We start from the raw sequence: 20,299 nt of genomic DNA on the forward strand, positions 1-20,299 counted from the left end.
AGGCAGAGAATTCCACAGATTTACAACCCTCTGAGAGAAGAAATTCCTCCTCATCTCAGTTTTAAATGGGCGGCCCCTTATTCTAAGACCATGCCCCCTAGTTCTAGTCTCCCCCATCAGTGGAAACATCCTCTCTGCATCCACCTTGTCAAGCCCCCTCATAATCTGATACGTTTCGATAAGATCACCTCTCATTCTTCTGAATTCCAATGAGTAGAGGCCCAACCTCCTCAACCTTTCCTCATAAGTCAATCCCCTCATCCCCGGAATCAACCGAGTGAACCTTCTCTGAACTGCCTCCAAAGCAAGTATATCCTTTCGTAAATATGGAAACCAAAACTGCACGCAGTACTCCAGGTGTGGCCTCACCAATACCCTGTATAACTGGAGCAAGACTTCCCTGCTTTTATACTCCATCCCCTTTGCAATAAAGGCCAAGATACCATTGGCCTTCCTGATCACTTGCTGTACCTGCATACTAACCTTTTGTGTTTCATGCAAAAGTAACCCCCAGGTCCTGCTGTACTGCGGCACTTTGCAATCTTTCTCCATTTAAATAATAACTTGCTTTTTGATTTTTTCTGCCAAAGTGCATGACCTCACACTTTCCCACATTATACTCCATCTGACAAATTTTTGCCCACTCACTGAGCCTGTCTATGTCCTTTTGCAGATTTTTTGTATCCTCCTCATGCAACAGAAGGCCGATGGTGGAGCGATTATAATCAGGGATGGTCAGGAGGGCATAATTAGAGGAGCGCAGAGATCTCGGGGGGTTGTGGGGCTGGAGGAGGTTACAGAGATAGGGAGGGGTGTAGGGGCTGGAGGAGATTACAGAGATAGGGAGGGGTGTAGGGGCTGGAGGGGGTTACAGAGATAGGGAGGGGTGTAGGGGCTGGAGGGGATTATAGAGATAGGGAGGGGTGTAGGGACTGGAGGAGGTTACAGAGATAGGGAGGGGTGTAGGGGCTGGAGGAGATTACAGAGATAGGGAGCGGTGCAGAGACTGGAAGAGTTTACAGAGATAGTGAGTGGTGTCGGGGCTGGAGAAGGTTACAGAGATAGGGAGGGGTGTCGGGGCTGGAGGAGTTTACAGAGATAGGAAGGGGTGTAGTGGCTGGAGGAGGTTACAGAGATAGGGAGGTGTGTTGGGGCTGGAGGAGGTAACAGAGATAGGGAGTGGTGTAGGGGCTGGAGGAGGTTACACAAATAGAGAGGGGTGTAGGGGCTGGAGGAGATTACAGAGATAAAGAGGCGTGTAGGGGCTGGAGGAGATTACAGAGATAGGGAGGGGTGTAGGGACAGGAGGGGGTTGCAGAGATAGTGAGAGGTGTAGGGGCTGGAGGAGGTTACAGAGATAGGGAAAGGTGTAGGGGCTGGAGGAGGTTACAGAGATAGGGAGGGGTGTAGGGGCTGGAGGAGTTTAAAGAGATAGGGAGGGGTATAGGGGCTGGAGGAGGTTACAGAGAAAGGGAGGTGTGTAGGGCTGGAGGAGGTTACAGAGATAGGGAGGGGTGTAGGGGCTGGAGGAGTTACAGAGATAGGGAGGGGTGTAGGGGCTGGAGGAGATTACAGAGATAGGGAGGGGTGTAGGGGCTGGAGGGGTTATAGAGATAGGGAGGGGTGTAGGGACTGGAGGAGGTTACAGAGATAGGGAGGGGTGTAGGGGCTTGTGGAGGTTACAGAGAGAGGGAGGGGTGTAGGAGCTGGAGGAGGTTACAGAGATAGGGAGGGGTGTAGGGGCTGGAGGAGATTACAGAAATAGGGAGGGGTGTAGGGACTGGAGGAGGTTGCAGAGATAGTGAGAGGTGTAGGGGCTGGAGGAGGTTACAGAGATAGGGAGGGGTGTAGGGGCTGGAGGAGTTTAAAGAGATAGGGAGGGGTGTAGGGGCTGGAGGAGGTTACAGAGATAGGGAGGTGTGTAGGGGCTGGAGGAGGTTACAGAGATCGGGAGGGGTATAGGGGCTGGAGGAGGTTACAGAGATAGGGAGGGGGTGAGGAGGACATGGAGGGATTTGTAAACAAGGATGAGAATTTTGATAGAGGCATTGCTTCACTGGGAGCCAATGTAGGTCAGCGAGCACAGGGGGTGATGGGTGAGTGGGACTCGGTGTGAGTTAGGACACGGGGCAGCGGGCACAGGGGGCGATGGGTGTGTGGGACACGGGGCGAGTTAGAAACATAGAAACATCGAAAATAGGTGCAGGACCAGGCCATTCAGCCCTTCTAGCCTGCACCGCCATTCAATGAGTTAATGGCTGAACATTCAACTTCAGTACCCCATTCCTGCTTTCTCGCCATAACCCTTGATCCCCCGAGTAGTAAGGACCTCATCTAACTCCTTTTTGAATATATTTAGTGAATTGGCCTCAACAACTTTCTGTGGTAGAGAATTCCACAGGTTCACCACTCTCTGGGTGAAGAAGTTCCTCCGCATCTCGGTCCTAAATGGCTTACCCCTTATCCTTCGACTGTGACCCCTGGTTCTGGACTTCCCCAACATTGGGAACATTCTTCCTGCATCTAACCTGTCTAACCCCGTCAGAATTTTAAATGTTTCTATGAGGTCCCATCTCATTCTTCTGAACTCCAGTGAATACAAGCCCAGTTGATCCAGTCTTTCTTGATAGGTCAGTCCCGCCATCCCGGGAATCAGTCTGGTGAACCTTCGCTGCACTCCCTCAATAGCAAGAATGTCCTTCCTCAGGTTAGGAGACCAAAACTGTACACAATGCTCCAGGTGTGGCCTCACCAAGGCCCTGTACAACTGTAGCAACACCTCCCTGCCCCTGTACTCAAATCCCCTCGCTATGAAGGCCAACATGCCATTTGCTTTCTTCACCGCCTGCTGTACCTGCATGCCAACCTTCAATGACTGATGTACCATGACACCCAGGTCTCGTTGCACCTCCCCTTTTCCTAATCTGTCACCATTCAGATAATAGTCTGTCTCTCTGTTTTTACCACCAAAGTGGATAACCTCACATTTATCCACATTATACTTCACCTGCCATGCATTTGCCCACTCACCTAACCTATCCAAGTCACTCTGCTGCCTCACAGCATCCTCCTCGCAGCTCACACTGCCACCCAACTTAGTGTCATCCGCAAATTTGGAGATACTACACTTAATCCCCTCATCTAAATCATTAATGTACAATGTAAACAGCTGGGGCCCCAGCACAGAACCTTGCGGTACCCCACTAGTCACTGCCTGCCATTCTGAAAAGTACCCATTTACTCCTACTCTTTGCTTCCTGTCTGACAACCAGTTCTCAATCCACGTCAGCACACTACCCCCAATCCCATGTGCTCTAACTTTGCACATCAATCTCTTGTGTGGGACCTTGTCGAACGCCTTCTGAAAGTCCAAATATACCACATCAACTGGTTCTCCCTTGTCCACTCGACTGGAAACATCCTCAAAAAATTCCAGAAGATTTGTCAAGCATGATTTCCCTTTCACAAATCCATGCTGACTTGGACCTATCATGTCACCTCTTTCCAAATGCACTGCTATGACATCCTTAATAATTGATTCCATCATTTTACCCACTGCCGATGTCAGGCTGACCGGTCTATAATTCCCTGTTTTCTCTCTCCCTCCTTTTTTAAAAAGTGGGGTTACATTGGCTACCCTCCACTCTATAGGAACTGATCCAGAGTCAATGGAATGTTGGAAAATGACTGTCAATGCATCCGCTATTTCCAAGGCCACCTCCTTAAGTACTCTGGGATGCAGTCCATCAGGATCTGGGGATTTATCTGTCTTCAATCCCATCAATTTCCCCAACACAATTTCCTGGCTAATAAGGATTTCCCTCAGTTCCTCCTCCTTACTAGACCCCCCGACCCCTTTTATAACCGGAAGGTTGTTTGTGTCCTCCTTCGTGAATACCGAACCAAAGTACTTGTTCAATTGGTCTGCCATTTCTTTGTTCCCCGTTATGACTTCGGGGGCAGTGAGCACAGGGGGTGATGGGTGAGCAGGACTGGGTGTGAGTTAGGACACGGGGCAGTGAGCACAGGGGGCGATGGGTGAGCGGGACTCGGGGTGAGTTAGGACACGGGGCAGTGAGCACAGGGGGTGATGGGTGAGCGGGACTCGGTGCGAGTTAGGACACGGGGCAGTGAGCACAGTGGGTGATGGGTGAGCGGGACTCCGTGCGAATTAGGACACGGGGACAGCCGAGTTTTGGATCACCTCTAGTTTACGTTGGGTAGAATGTGGGAGGCCGGCCAGGAGTGCGATGGAACGGTCAAGTCTGGAGGTAACAAAGGCAGGGCTGAGGGTTTCAGCAGCGGATGAGTTGAGTCAAGGGGTGGAGATGGGCGATGTTACGGAGGGGGAAATAGACGGTTTACGTCACACTGAGGATGAACACAGGAGAGCCCGGGGGCTGAATGGTCCATTGATGAACCATGGCCCTCGGTCAGTCTGCAGCACACGGCCTGAGTTATGGCCCATTGGTGAATTGCAGGAACAGAGCAGTCTGTCATCAGTGGACAGATTCCCCGTGGGGTCATTTCTCACAACCTACGTTGCCAATCAGACAGCATTCGAGCGGATACAGTGAGCGGGACTTTCAGCGGGACCCTTGTGTCAAGCGAAGGATTGAGGTTCCCAAAGACCCCATTGCATTACCACAGCGCGTTGCATTTCTCCAATCTCCGATGGTGACGCCCCTTCTCTGACACTCTGAGGCGTAAGACCCAATGGCCTGGCACAGGGTGGTGTGGTCTCCCGCCAACGCGCACAGATCAAACACACAGTTGTCGGAGTAAATGGCGGGGCTCAGCTCCGGGTGACATCGGCGGAAAGGCCCAGTGGCGTTGCTCAGAATGCCACAGTGACTCCCCGAGGCGTAGACTCCACGCGCTCCTTCCCCACACACGGGTCCCGCTGGGCCGGTGTCGTCGGAACACCCAGTGCCAGAGGTTGGGCTTTTCCAGCTGTTCCCGAACGCCGAGGCCCCGGAGATGGCCGTGCCGTTGGGGGAGGCGAAATCGTCGGACGCGTCCCCGTTATAGTCCCCGCAGAGCCCACACAGGGACCCGGAATAGGTCCCCGGAACTGTCACTGCCGCGTAATGGTTCCAGTCGTAGGAGACGCCCAGGCCAAAATCTGTCCGCAACACGGCCGCCGATCCGGTGTGGGTAACGCGGACTTTACCCGACTCTAAGCTCACCGGCAAATTAACCGTCTCGCCATCTACCTGCACACAGGGGAAGGAGAAACAGGAGCTGAGTGAGATATGGAAACACACCATCGACAAATACTCCCTGTCCTCCCGACCAGGAGACATGTCCCTGGGAATCTGACGAAACTCCACAAGTCGTCCTGGTCACGTTTATAGGAACTTCGGGACACAGCAACAGGAGGAGGCCCATTCAGTCCCTCGAGCCTGTTACACAGGAACAGGAGGAGGCCCATTCAGTCCCTCGAGCCTGTTACACAGGAACAGGAGGAGGCCCATTCAGTCCCTCGAGCCTGTTACACAGGAACAGGAGGAGGCCCATTCAGGCCCTCGAGCCTGTTACACAGGAACAGGAGGAGGCCCATTCAGCCCCTCGAGCCTGTTACACAGGAACAGGAGCAGGTCCATTCAGCCCCTCGAGCCTGTTACACAGGAACAGGAGGAGGCCCATTCAGCCCCTCGAGCCTGTTACACAGGAACAGGAGGTGGCCCATTCAGCCCCTCGAACCTGTTACACAGGAACAGGAGGAGGCCCATTCAGCCCCTCGAACCTGTTACACAGGAACAGGAGGAGGCCCATTCAGCCCCTCGAGCCTGTTACACAGGAACAGGAGGAGGCCCATTCAGCCCCTCGAGTCTGTTACACAGGAACAGGAGGAGGCCCATTCAGCCCCTTGAGCCTGTTACACAGGAACAGGAGGAGGCCCATTCAGCCCCTCGAACCTGTTACACAGTTACAGGAGGAGGCCCATTCAGTCCCTCGAGCCTGTTACACAGGAACAGGAGGAGGCCCATTCAGCCCCTCGAGCCTGTTACACAGGAACAGGAGGAGGCCCATTCAGACCCTCGAGCCTGTTACACAGGAACAGGAGGCGGCCCATTCAGTCCCTCGAGCCTGTTACACAGGAACAGGAGGAGGTCCATTCAGCCCCTCGAGCCTGTTACACAGGAACAGGAGGAGGCCCATTCAGCCCCTCGATCCTGTTACACAGGAACAGGAGGGGGCCCATTCAGCCCCTCGAGCCTGTTACACAGTAACAGGAGGAGGCCCATTCAGTCCCTCGAGCCTGTCACACAGGAACAGGAGGAGGCCCATTCAGCCCCTCGAGCCTGTTACACAGGAACAGGAGGAGGCCCATTCAGCCCCTCGAGCCTGTTACACAGGAACAGGAGGAGGCCCATTCAGCCCCTCGAGCCTGTTACACAGGAACAGGAGGTGGCCCATTCAGCCCCTCGAGTCTGTTACACGGGAACAGGAGGTGGTCCATTCAGCCCCTCGAGCCTGTTACACAGGAACAGGAGGAGGCCCATTCAGCCCCTCGAGCCTGTTACACTGGGACAGAATGAGGCCCATTCAGTCCCTCGAGCCTGTTACACAGGAACAGGAGGAGGCCCATTCAGCCCCTCGAGCCTGTTACACAGGAACAGGAGGCGGCCCATTCAGTCCCTCGAGCCTGTTACACAGGAACAGGAGGAGGCCCATTCAGCCCCTCGAGCCTGTTACACAGGAACAGGAGGCGGCCCATTCAGTCCCTCGAGCCTGTTACACAGGAACAGGAGGAGGCCCATTCAGACCCTCGAGCCTGTTACACAGGAACAGGAGGAGGCCCATTCAGCCCCTCGAGCCTGTTACACAGGAACAGGAGGCGGCCCATTCAGTCCCTCGAGCCTGTTACACAGGAACAGGAGGAGGCCCATTCAGCCCCTCGAGCCTGTTACACAGGAACAGGAGGAGGCCCATTCAGCTCCTCGAACCTGTTACACAGGAACAGGAGGAGGCCCATTCAGTCCCTCGAGCCTGTTACACAGGAACAGGAGGCCCATTCAGCCCCTCGAGCCTGTTACACAGGAACAGGAGGAGGCCCATTCAGCCCCTCGAGCCTGTTACATAGGAACAGGAGGAGGTCCATTCAGCCCCTCGAGCCTGTTACACAGGAACAGGAGGAGGCCCATTCAGCCCCTCGAGCCTGTTACACAGGAACAGGAGGAGGCCCATTCAGCCCCTCGAGCCTGTTACACAGGAACAGGAGGTGGCCCATTCAGCCCCTCGAGTCTGTTACACGGGAACAGGAGGTGGTCCATTCAGCCCCTCGAGCCTGTTACACAGGAACAGGAGGAGGCCCATTCAGCCCCTCGAGCCTGTTACACTGGGACAGAATGAGGCCCATTCAGTCCCTCGAGCCTGTTACACAGGAACAGGAGGAGGCCCATTCAGTCCCTCAAGGCTGTTGCATGGGAACAGGAGGAGGCCCATTCAGCCCCTCAAGCCAGTAACACAGGAACAGGAGGAGGCCCATTCAGCCTTTCGAGCCTGTTACACAGGAACAGGAGGAGGCCCATTCAGTCCCTCGAGCCTGTTACACAGGAACAGGAGGAGGCCCATTCAGCCCCTCGAGCTTGTTACACAGGAACAGAAGGAGGCCCATTCAGCCCCTCGAGCCTGTTACACAGGAACAGGAGGAGGCCCATTCAGCCCCTCGAGCCTGTTACACAGGAACAGGAGGAGGCCCATTCAGCCCCTCGAGCCTGTTACACAGGAACAGGAGGAGGCCCATTCAGCCCCTCGAGCCTCTTACACATGAACAGGAGGAAGCCCATTCAGCCCCTCGAGCCTGTTACACAGGAACAGGAGGAGGTCCATTCAGCCCCTCGAGCCTGTTACACAGGAACAGGAGGAGGCCCGTTCAATCCCTCAAGCCTCTTACACATGAACAGGAGGAGGCCCATTCAGCCCCTCGAGCCTGTTACACATGAACAGGAGGAGGCCCATTCAGCCCCTCGAAACTGTTAGACATGAACAGGAGGATGCCCATTCATAGAAACATGGAAACATAGAAAATAGGTGCAGGAGTAGGCCATTTGTCTCTTCGAGCCTGCACCACCATTCAATAAGATCAATGGCTGATCATGCAACTTCAGTACCCCATTCCTGCTTTCTCTCCATAACCCTTGATCCCTTTAGCCGTAAGGCCCACATCTAACTCCCTTTTGAATATATCTAACGAACTGTCCTCAACAACTCTCTGTGGTAGAGAATTCCACAGCTTCACCACTCTCTGGGTGAAGAAGTTTCTCCTCATCTCGGTCCTAAATGGCTTACCCCTTATCCTTAGACTGTGAACCCTGGTTCTGGACTTCCCCAACAGCGGGAACATTCTTCCTGCATCTAACCTGTCCAGTCCCGTCAGAATTTTATATGTTTCTATGAGATCCCCTCTCATTCTTCTAAACTCCAGTGAATACAGGCCCAGTCGACCCAATCTCTCCTCATACGACAGTCCTGCCATCCCAGGAATCAGTCTGGTGAACCTTCGCTGCACTCCCTCTATGGCAAGTATATCCTTCCTTAGGTAAGGAGACCAAAGCTGCACACAATACTCCAGGTGTGGTCTCACCAAGGCCCTGTATAACTGCAGTAAGACATCCTTGCTCCTGTACTCAAATCCTCTCACAATGAAGGCCAACATACCCTTGGCCTTCCTAACTGCTTGCTGCCCCGGCATGTTTGTGTTCAATGACTGGTGTACAAGGACACCCAGGTCCCTCTGTACATCCACACTTCCCAAGCCATCACCATTTCAATAATACTTTGTCCTTATGTTTTTCCTACCAAAGTGGATAACTTCACATTTATCCACGTTATACTGCATCTGCCATGTGTTTGCCCACTCACATAACCGATCTAAATCGCCTTGCAACATATTTACATCCTCCTCACAATGTTCTTACGTTAACTTCGATCCGATCGCTCCCTGGCCTTCTAAATTCCAGGGAACATAACCCGAGTTTGTGTAACCCCTCCAATTTACCCCCTTGTGTCCCCTTTCTCCTGTCCTGCCCCATCTCACAGTCACCGTGTGACACACACACTCTTTACACATGTTGCTGGTATTTACCTGAACTGTTCCAGTGTTGCCTCTGGTCACCTGGATCCGATGTCCGTACACCTGGACTTCGACCAGCCGTGTCCAGGAGACCGCCGTGGATCCGCGGTGATCGTTTTCCACCTCCACGCTGAACGTGGTGAGGTTTGCCGCCGGATTGCAGTACTTGCTGAAGGTGTATCGGCAAGTGCCTTGGAAATCAAAGGCTTTCCCATCAAAGGTGTGATAATGGGGGTCACCCGCCGCCCAGCAGGTGGCGCTGTCCGGGGGGTAGCAGTCCCGCACTCCGTCCACCAGGCGGCAGTCTTCGTGGAGCCCGCAGCGGGAATCCTCGCAGGTGAGGGTCGGGGCGGTGTTCCCACAGGTGCATCTCCTGCTGCAGGTCTCGGTGAGGACCACGGTGTCCCCTCTGCTGTAATAACGGCCCTGGAACGAGCAGCCGCACTGACTGAGGGCCACGCAGGTCCCTGCGCTCAGGATGTAACCGTCGTCACACGCGCAGCTTTCCGTACAGGGCTGGTCGCAGTGTAAAGGTGCCGTGGTGTCAGAGCAACTGGCCGGACAAGCGGTGGTGCAGGGGTCGTAGTGACTGTGCGCCGGGCAGCTCATACCTGAAACAGACAATTCAGAACATCAGAAATAGGAGCAGGAGTCGGCCATTCGGCCCCTCGAGCCTGCTCCGCCATTTAATGGCTGATCCCATCATGGACTCAGCTCCACTTCCCTGCCCGTCCCCTTATCCCCTTATCGGTTAAGAAACTGTCTATCTCTGTCTTAAATTTATTCAATGTCCCAGCTTCCACAGCTCTCTGAGGCAGCGAGTTCCACAGATTTACAACCCTCTGAGAGAAGAAATTCCTCCTCATCTCAGTTTTAAATGGGCGGCTCCTTATTCTAAGACCATGCCCCCTAGTTCTAGTCTCCCCCATCAGTGGAAACATCCTCTCTGCATCCACCTTGTCAAGCCCCCTTATAATCTGATACGTTTCGATAAGATCACCTCTCATTCTTCTGAATTCAAATGAGTAGAGGCCCAACCTCCTCAACCTTTCCTCATAAGTCAATCCCCTCATCCCCGGAATCAACCGAGTGAACCTTCTCTGAACTGCCTCCAAAGCAAGTATATCCTTTCGTAAATATGGAAACCAAAACTGCATACAGTACTCCAGGTGTGGCCTCACCCGTTGAATTATAGTGAGCCAGTCTGGGCGCAGTTATTTCTGAGAAAGATTTTGTATAACAAGTTAACTTAGGGGTGTATACGTAGTTTAAATTTGTTTTTAACTGTGTGTAACTCGTTAACTTAGAGGCTTGTACATTGCGAAGGAGAATGTATTTTAGTTGTACGGAACTGGCTAACTAGAAGCATAGTTATTGCAAAAGGCTCTAATTGCCAAGCTTGAAATTTGTCGTTGGGTTTGATTTGAAATCTTGTTCCCGGTCGTGTTGAACTTGGAACTTGCTGAAAATCAGCCCCCTTGGTCTTCGCAACCCTATCACTGCCTTCAAGTGAAGTGCGCGATAAACCCAACACCGAACTTGATACTTTTACCCCAACATTATTGGAACATTCTCGCCCAGTGAAGATTGGCACCCAATCGCCATCGACAATCACGGCGATATCTTCGGGTAATGTATTCAACTCATGTGTTCTTTGCTTAGGAATTCATAGCAATGCATCGCTATTGAGAACTGGTTGATTCACTATCTTATATTGATGGCCTCTAGTTCTGGTCTTCCCCACAAGTGGAAGCACTCTCTCTGTATCCACTCCATCAAAACTTTTCATCATTTTAAACACCTCCATTAGATAACCCCTTAGTCTTCTTGTTTCAAGAGAAGAGACCCAGCTTGTTCATCCTTTCCTGATATGTATACTCTCGCATTTCTGTTATCATCCTTGTAAATCTTCTCTGCACCCTCTTCAGTGCCTCTATATCCTTTTTATAATATAGTAACCAGAACTGTGCACAGTGCTCCATGTGTGGTCTAACCCAGGTATATGGAGACCAGAACTGTGCACAGTGCTCCCAGTGTGGTCTAACCCAGGTATATGGAGACCAGAACTGTGCATAGTGCTCCCAGTGTGGTCTAACCCAGGTATATGGAGACCAGAACTGTGCACAGTGCTCCCAGTGCGGTCTAACCCAGGTATATGGAGACCAGAACTGTGCACGGTGCTCCCAGTGTGGTCTAACCCAGGTATATGGAGACCAGAACTGTGCACGGTGCTCCCAGTGTGGTCTAACCCAGGTATATGGAGACCAGAACTGTGCACAGTGCTCCCAGTGTGGTCTAACCCAGGTATATGGAGACCAGAACTGTACACGGTGCTCCAAGTGTGGTCTAACCGAGGTATATGGAGACCAGAACTGTGCACAGTGCTCCAAGTGTGGTCTAACCCAGGTATATAGAGACCAGAACTGTGCACGGTGCTCCAAGTGTGGTCTAACCCAGGTATATGGAGACCAGAACTGTGCACAGTGCTCCCAGTGTGATCTAACCCAGGTATATGGAGACCAGAACTGTGCACAGTGCTCCCAGTGTGGTATAACCCACGTTGGTACCAATGACATAGGTAAAAAAAGGGATGAGTTCCTACGAAATGAATTTAAGGAGCTAGGAGCTAAATTAAAAAGTAGGACCTCAAAAGTAGTAATCTCGGGATTGCTACCAGTGCCACGTGCTAGTCAGAGTAGGAATCGCAGGATAGCTCAGATGAATACGTGGCTTGAGCAATGGTGCAGCAGGGAGGGATTCAAATTCCTGGGGCATTGGAACCGGTTCTGGGGGAGGTGGGACCAGTACAATCCGGACGGTCTGCACCTGGGCAGAATCGGAACCAATGTCCTCGGGGGAGTGTTTGCTAGTGCTGTTGGGGAGGAGTTAAACTAATATGGCAGGGGGATGGGAACCAATGCAGGGAGATAGAGGGAAACAAAAAGGAGGCAAAAACAAAAGACAGAAAGGAGATGAGGAAAAGTGGAGGGCAGAGAAACCCAAGGCAAAGAACAAAAAGGGCCATTGTACAGCAAAATTCTAAAAGGACAGAGGGTGTTAAAAAAACAAGCCTAAAGGCTTTGTGTCTTAATGCAAGGAGTATCCGCAATAAGATGGATGAATTAACTGTGCAAATAGATGTTAACAAATATGATGTGATTGGGATTACGGAGACGTGGCTCCAGGATGAGCAGGGCTGGGAACTCAACATCCAGGGGTATTCAACATTCAGGAAGGATAGAATAAAAGGAAAAGGAGGTGGGGTAGCATTGCTGGTTAAGGAGGAGATTAAGGCAATAGTTAGGAAGGACATTAGCTTGGATGATGTGGAATCTATATGGGTAGAGCTGCAGAACACCAAAGGGCAAAAAACGTTAGTGGGAGTTGTGTACAGACCTCCGAACAGTAGTAGTGATGTTGGGGAGGGCATCAAACAGGAAATTAGGGGTGCGTGCAATAAAGGTGCAGCAGTTATAATGGGTGACTTTAATATGCACATAGATTGGGCTAACCAAACTGGAAGCAATACGGTGGAGGAGGATTTTCTGGAGTGCATAAGGGATGGTTTTTTAGACCAATATGTCGAGGAACCAACTAGGGGGGAGGCCATCTTAGACTGGGTGTTATGTAATGAGAAAGGATTAATTAGCAATCTCGTTGTGCGAGGCCCCTTGGGGAAGAGTGACCATAATATGGTGGAATTCTGCATTAGGATGGAGAATGAAACAGTTAATTCAGAGACCATGGTCCAGAACTTAAAGAAGGCTAACTTTGAAGGTATGAGGCGTGAATTGGCTGAGATGGATTGGCGAATGATACTTAAGGGGTTGACTGTGGATGGGCAATGGCAGACATTTAGAGACCGCATGGATGAACTACAACAATTGTACATTCCTGTCTGGCATAGAAATAAAAAAGGGAAGGTGGCTCAACCGTGGCTATCAAGGGAAATCAGGGATAGTATTAAAGCCAAGGAAGTGGCATACAAATTGGCCAGAAATAGCAGCGAACCTGGGGACTGGGAGAAATTTAGAACTCAGCAGAGGAGGACAAAGGGTTTGATTAGGGCAGGGAAAATGGAGTATGAGAAGAAGCTTGCAGGGAACATTAAGACGGATTGCAAAAGTTTCAATAGATATGTAAAGAGAAAAAGGTTAGTAAAGACAAACGTAGGTCCCCTGCAGTCAGAATCAGGGGAAGTCATAACGGGGAACAAAGAAATGGCGGACCAATTGAACAAGTACTTTGGTTCGGTATTCACGAAGGAGGACACGAACAACCTTCCGGTTATAAAAGGGGTCGGGGGGTCTAGTAAGGAGGAGGAACTGAGGGAAATCCTTATTAGCCGGGAAATTGTGTTGGGGAAATTGATGGGATTGAAGGCCGATAAATCCCCAGGGCCTGATGATGGACTGCATCCCAGAGTACTTAAGGAGGTGGCCTTGGAAATAGTGGATGCGTTGACAGTCATTTTCCAACATTCCATTGACTCTGGATCAGTTCCTATGGAGTGGAGGGTAGCCAATGTAACCCCACTTTTTAAAAAAGGAGGGAGAGAGAAAACAGGGAATTATAGACCGGTCAGCCTGACATCGGTAGTGGGTAAAATGATGGAATCAATTATTAAGGATGTCATAGCAGTGCATTTGGAAAGAGGTGACATGATAGGTCCAAGTCAGCATGGATTTGTGAAAGGGAAATCATGCTTGACAAATCTTCTGGAATTTTTTGAGGATGTTTCCAGTAGAGTGGATAAGGGAGAACCAGTTGATGTGGTATATTTGGACTTTCAGAAGGCGTTCGACAAGGTCCCACACAAGAGATTGATGTGCAAAGTTAGAGCACATGGGATTGGGGGTAGTGTACTGACATGGATTGAGAACTGGTTGTCAGACAGGAAGCAAAGAGTAGGAGTAAATGGGTACTTTTCAGAATGGCAGGCAGTGACTAGTGGGGTACCGCAAGGTTCTGTGCTGGGGCCCCAGCTGTTTACACTGTACATTAATGATTTAGATGAGGGGATTAAATGTAGTATCTCCAAATTTGCGGATGACACTAAGTTGGGTGGCAGTGTGAGCTGCGAGGAGGATGCTGTGAGGCTGCAGAGCGACTTGGATAGGTTAGGTGAGTGGGCAAATTCATGGCAAATGAAGTATAATGTGGATAAATGTGAGGTTATCCACTTTGGTGGTAAAAACAGAGAGACAGACTATTATCTGAATGGTGACAGATTAGGAAAAGGGGAGGTGCAAAGAGACCTGGGTGTCATGGTACATCAGTCATTGAAGGTTGGCATGCAGGTGCAGCAGGCGGTTAAGAAAGCAAATGGCATGTTGGCCTTCATAGCGAGGGGATTTGAGTACAGGGGCAGGGAGGTGTTGCTACAGTTGTACAGGGCATTGGTGAGGCCACACCTGGAGTATTGTGTACAGTTTTGGTCTCCTAACTTGAGGAAGGACATTCTTGCTATTGAGGGAGTGCAGCGAAGGTTCACCAGACTGATTCCCGGGATGGCGGGACTGACCTATCAAGAAAGACTGGATCAACTGGGCTTGTATTCACTGGAGTTCAGAAGAATGAGAGGGGACCTCATAGAAACATATAAAATTCTGACGGGGTTAGACAGGTTAGATGCAGGAAGAATGTTCCCAATGTTGGGGAAGTCCAGAACCAGGGGTCACAGTCTAAGGATAAGGGGTAAGCCATTTAGGACCGAGATGCGGAGGAACTTCTTCACCCAGAGAGTGGTGAACCTGTGGAATTCTCTACCACAGAAAGTTGTTGAGGCCAATTCACTAAATATATTCAAAAAGGAGTTAGATGAGGTCCTTACTGCTAGGGGGATCAAGGGGTATGGCGAGAAAGCAGGAATGGGGTACTGAAGTTGAATGTTCAGCCATGAACTCATTGAATGGCGGTGCAGGCTAGAAGGGCCGAATGGCCTACTCCTGCACCTATTTTCTATGTTTCTATGTTTCTATATGGAGACCAGAACTGTGCACGGTGCTCCCAGTGTGGTCTAACCCAGGAATATGGAGACCAGAACTGTGCACAGTGCTCCCAGTGTGGTCGAACCCAGGTATATGGAGACCAGAACTGTGCACGGTGCTCCAAGTGTGGTCTAACCCAGGTATATAGAGAGCAGAACTGTGCACGGTGCTCCCAGTGTGGTCTAACCCAGGTATATAGAGACCAGAACTGTGCACAGTGCTCCCAGTGTGGTCTAACCCAAGTATATGGAGACCAGAACTGTGCACGGTGCTCCACATGTGGTCTAACCCAGGTATATGGAGACCAGAACTGTGCACGGTGCTCCAAGTGTGGTCTAACCCAGGTATATAGAGACCAGAACTGTGCACGGTGCTCCCAGTGTGGTCTAACCCAGGTATATAGAGACCAGAACTGTGCACAGTGCTCCCAGTGTGGTCGAACCCAGGTATATGGAGACCAGAACTGTGCACGGTGCTCCAAGTGTGGTCTAACCCAGGTATATAGAGAGCAGAACTGTGCACGGTGCTCCCAGTGTGGTCTAACCCAGGTATATAGAGACCAGAACTGTGCACAGTGCTCCCAGTGTGGTCTAACCCAAGTATATGGAGACCAGAACTGTGCACGGTGCTCCACATGTGGTCTAACCCAGGTATATGGAGACCAGAACTGTGCACGGTGCTCCAAGTGTGGTCTAACCCAGGTATATGGAGACCAGAACTGTGCACAGTGCTCCATGTGTGGCCTCACCAATACCCTGTATAGTTGTAGCAGGACTTCCCTGCTTTTATACTCCTTTGCAATTAAGGCCAATGTTCCATTTGCCTTCCTGATCACTTGCTGTACCTGCATGCTAACGCTTTGTGTTCCATGCACAGGGACCTCTGTACCACTGCATTTTTTAATCTCTCCCCCATTTAGATAATAATTTGCTTTCTAATTCTTCCTGCCCAAGTGGATAACCTTGCACTTTCCCACATTGTACTGCGTCTGCGTACGATAAGCACTTTGGTACTTACTGCACGATGACTGGTTCCTCCAGTCTCCCAGCGTGACATTGAGTGATTGACAGGCGCTGACGTAGGTCTGAATGGACTGACACAGGATATCGTTGCTGCCAGCAGCCAGGCACACGTCGTAGAGGCAGTTGGACATGTACGGATCGGGACTCAGTTGGGAATGGCACGCTCCCAGGGGGCCGTTGCCGTCTGCGATAATCCCGCAGGAGTTGGCCCTCCGGTACGGCGCAGCATCGGCGCAGACCGGACACGAGCCACGGCATCCGTCGTCGCAACCGTCGTCCGTCCCGGCTCTCCAGGAGGACGCGAACTCGAAGGCGTTTGGCGTGGGCCTGCCGTCGCGGGTCACCAAATCGTCGGCCGCGTCTCCGTTGAAGTCGCCGCACAGCCCGCAGGTTTGGCCGGCGAGGCTCCTGGGGACGGTGACCGACACGTGGTAGCTCCCGTCGTACTGCACCGACAGTCCAAAGTCCATCACCACCCTGGTGTGAGCGCCGCTCAGGTAAACCCGCAATGTCCCGTTGGCGAGAGAGAGGGGCAGGTTCACCCGCAGTCCATTCAGCTGCAAGGTAAAACGGCACATAAGGACATTAGGACATCATCAAAGCGGGTCCTTTTCAGAATGGCAGGCAGTGACTAGTCGGGTACCGCAAGGTTCAGTGCTGGGACCCCAGCTATTTACAATATACATTAATGATTTAGACGAAGGAGTTGAGTACAATATCTCCAAGTTTGCAGATGACACTAAGCTGGGTGGCGGTGTGAGCTGTGAGGAGGATGCTAAGAGGCTGCAGGGTGACTTGGACAGGTTAGGTGAGTGGGCAAATGCATGGCAGATGCAGCATAATGTGGATAAATGTGAGGTTATCCACTTTGGTGGCAAAAACACGAAGGCAGATTATTATCTGAATGGTGACAGATTAGGAAAAGGGGAGGTGCAATGAGACCTGGGTGTCACGGTACATCAGTCATTGAAAGTTGGCATGCAGGTACAGCAGGCGGTGAAGAAGACAAATGGCATGTTGGCCTTCATAGCGAGGGGATTTGAGTATAGGAGCAGGGAGGTCTTACTGCAGTTGCACAGGGCCTTGGTGACGCCACACCTGGAATATTGTGTTCAGTTTTGGTCTCCTAATCTGAGGAAGGACATTCTTGCTATTGAGGGAGTGCAGCGAAGGTTCACCAGACTGATTCCCGGGATGGCTGAACTGACATATGAAGAAAGACTGGATCGACTAGGCTTATATTCACTGGAATTTAGAAGAATGAGAGGGGATCTCATAGAAACATGTAAAATTCTGATGGGACTGGACAGGTTAGATGCAGGAAGAATGTTCCCAATGTTGGGGAAGTCCAGAACCAGGGGTCACAGTCTAAGGATAAGGGGTAAGCCATTTAGGTCCGAGATGAGGAGAAACTTCTTCACTTAGAGAGTTGTTAACCTGTGGAATTCTCTACCACAGAGAGTTGTTGATGCCAGTTCATTGGATATATTCAAAAGGGAGTTAGATGTGGCCCTTACGGCTAAAGGGATCAAGGGTTATGGAGAGAAAGCAGGAAAGGGGTACTGAGGGAATGATCAGCCATGATCTTAGTGAATGGTGGTGCAGGCTCTAAGGGCCAAATGGCCGACTCCTGCACCTATGTTCTATGTTTCTATGTGTCCACACCGGCCGACAAAGAGCCACACGGCCCTCGGTCAGTAGCCCTGAAGGTTACATATAAACCTATGAACAATGACAGAAAGGCAAAGAGCACCCAGCCCAACCAGTCCGCCTCACACAACTGTAACACCCCTTATACTGAAACATTCTACACTCCACCCCAACCAGAGTCATGTGATCTCCTGCGAGAGGCAAAACCCAATAAAAACCCAGGCCCATTTAGGGAGAAAAAATCTAGGAAAATTCCTCTCCGACCCATCCAGGCGATCGACACTAGTCCAGGAGATCACCCTGGCCGTATTCGATTCCCTGCAGTACTTACTGTTATATCTGCTCCGTCCAAGGTCATCCAGTCTAATCCCAATTACCAGCTCTAGGTCTGTAACCCTGCAGGTTACAGCACTTTAAGTGCTCATCCAACCATCTCTTAAAAGTGGTGAGGGTTTCTGCATCCACCACTCTTCCAGGCAGCGAGTTCCAGATCCCCACAACCCTCTGCGTAAAGAAGCTCCCCCTCAAATCCCCTCTAAACCTTCCACCAACCACCTTAAATCTATGCCCCCTCGTAATAGACCCCTCCACCAATGGAAATAGGCCCTTACTATCCACTATGTCCAGGCCCTTCAATATTTTGTACACCTCGATGAGGTCTCCTCTCAACCTCCTCTGTTCCAAAGAGAACAAACACAGCCTATCCAATCTGTCCTCATAACTAAGATTCTCCATTCAAGGCAGCATCCTCGTAAATCTCCTCTGCACCCTCTCTAGTGCAATCACGTCCTTCCTATAATATGGCGAACAGAACTGCACGCAGTACTCCAGCTGTGGCCTAACCAAAGTATTACCTCCCTGCTCTTATAGTCTATGCCTCGGCCAATGAAGGCAAGCATTCTGTATGCCTTCTTAACCACCATCATCATTATAGGTGGTCCCTCGAAGAGAGAATGACTTGTTTCCACATGGGTTCACAGATGTTTCAATGAAGGATACCATGTTCAAGTCCTGAACTACATCCTGAAGGGGGGAAGATGCCTGTGGGTGGATTGTTTCAACGTGGGGTGACCGTTGTACACCAGCCACCACACGGGGCTTGACAGAGCGAGGTCTTGGTCCAGTGGCAAGGGTTAGAAACATAGAAACATAGAAAATAGGTGCAGGAGTAGGCCATTCAGCCCTTCGAGCCTGCACCACCATTCAATATGATCATGGCTGATCATTTCACCTCAGTACCCCATTCCTGCTTTCTCTCCATACCCCTTGATCCCTTTAGCCATAAGGGCCACATCTAACTCCCTTTTGAATATATCTACAAACGAACAGAAGAACATAAGAATTAGGAACAGGAGTAGGCCATCTAGCCCCTCGAGCCTGCTCCGCCATTCAACAAGATCATGGCTGATCTGGCCGTGGACTCAGCTCCACTTACCCGCCCGCTCCCCGTAACCCTTAATTCCCTTATTGGTTAAAAATCTATCTATCTGTGACTTGAATACATTTAATGAGCTAGCCTCAACTGCTTCCTTGGGCAGAGAATTCCACAGATTCACAACCCTCTGGGAGAAGAAATTCCTTCTCAACTCGGTTTTAAATTGGCTCCCCCGTATTTTGAGGCTGTGTCCCCTAGTTCTAGTCTCCCCGACCAGTGGAAACAACCTCTCTGCCTCTATCTTGTCTATCCCTTTCATTATTTTAAATGTTTCTATAAGATCACCCATCATCCTTCTGAACTCCAACGAGTAAAGACCCAGTCTACTCGATCTATCATCATAAGGTAACCCCCTCATCTCCGGAATCAGCCTAGTGAATCGTCTCTGTACCCCCTCCAAAGCTAGTATATCCTTCCTTAAGTAAGGTGACCAAAACTGCACGCAGTACTCCAGGTGCGGCCTCACCAATACCCTGTACAGTTGCAGCAGGACCTCCCTGCTTTTGTACTCCATCCCTCTCGCAATGAAGGCCAACATCCCATTCGCCTTCCTGATTACCTGCTGCACCTGCAAACTAACTTTTTGGGATTCATGCACAAGGACCCCCAGGTCCCTCTGCACCGCAGCATGTTGTAATTTCTCCCCATTCAAATAATATTCCCTTTTACTGTTTTTTTTCCCAAGTGGATAACCTCACATTTTCCGACATTGTATTCCATCTGCCAAACCTTAGCCCATTCGCTTAACTTATCTAAATCTCTCTGCAGCCTCTCTGTGTCCTCTACACAACCCGCTTTCCCACTAATCTTTGTGTTATCTGCAAATTTTGTTACACTACACTCTGTCCCCTCTTCCAAGTCATCTATGTATATTGTAAACAGTTGTGGTCCCAGCACCGATCCCTGTGGCACACCACTAACCACCGATTTCCAACCCGAAAAGGACCCATTTATCCCGGCTCTCTGCTTTCTGTTTGCCAGCCAATTCTCTATCCATGCTAATACATTTCCTCTGACTCCGCATACCTCTATCTTCTGCAGTAACCTTTTATGTGGCACCTTATCGAATGCCTTTTGGAAATCTAAAATACACCACATCCATCGGTACACCTCTATCCAC

At 50.8% G+C, this 20,299-nt stretch overlaps 1 protein-coding gene across 1 annotated transcript in view; it reads right to left on the minus strand.

Annotated features, from left to right (window-relative positions):
- Positions 1-20,299, minus strand: part of LOC139245654 (IgGFc-binding protein-like) — a 184,758-nt gene that overhangs the window by 82,372 nt on the left and 82,087 nt on the right. The window contains exons 13-15 of the mRNA XM_070871233.1: positions 16,090-16,651; positions 9,095-9,693; positions 4,646-5,216 (exon numbers count right to left, since the gene is read on the minus strand). Of these exons, the coding sequence (XP_070727334.1) occupies positions 4,646-5,216; positions 9,095-9,693; positions 16,090-16,651 (1,732 nt within the window). The remainder of the gene's footprint in view (positions 1-4,645; positions 5,217-9,094; positions 9,694-16,089; positions 16,652-20,299) is intronic.

This window comes from Pristiophorus japonicus, unplaced genomic scaffold (genome assembly GCF_044704955.1).
Source record: "Pristiophorus japonicus isolate sPriJap1 unplaced genomic scaffold, sPriJap1.hap1 HAP1_SCAFFOLD_228, whole genome shotgun sequence".
In the NCBI taxonomy this organism is placed as follows: domain Eukaryota; kingdom Metazoa; phylum Chordata; class Chondrichthyes; family Pristiophoridae; genus Pristiophorus; species Pristiophorus japonicus.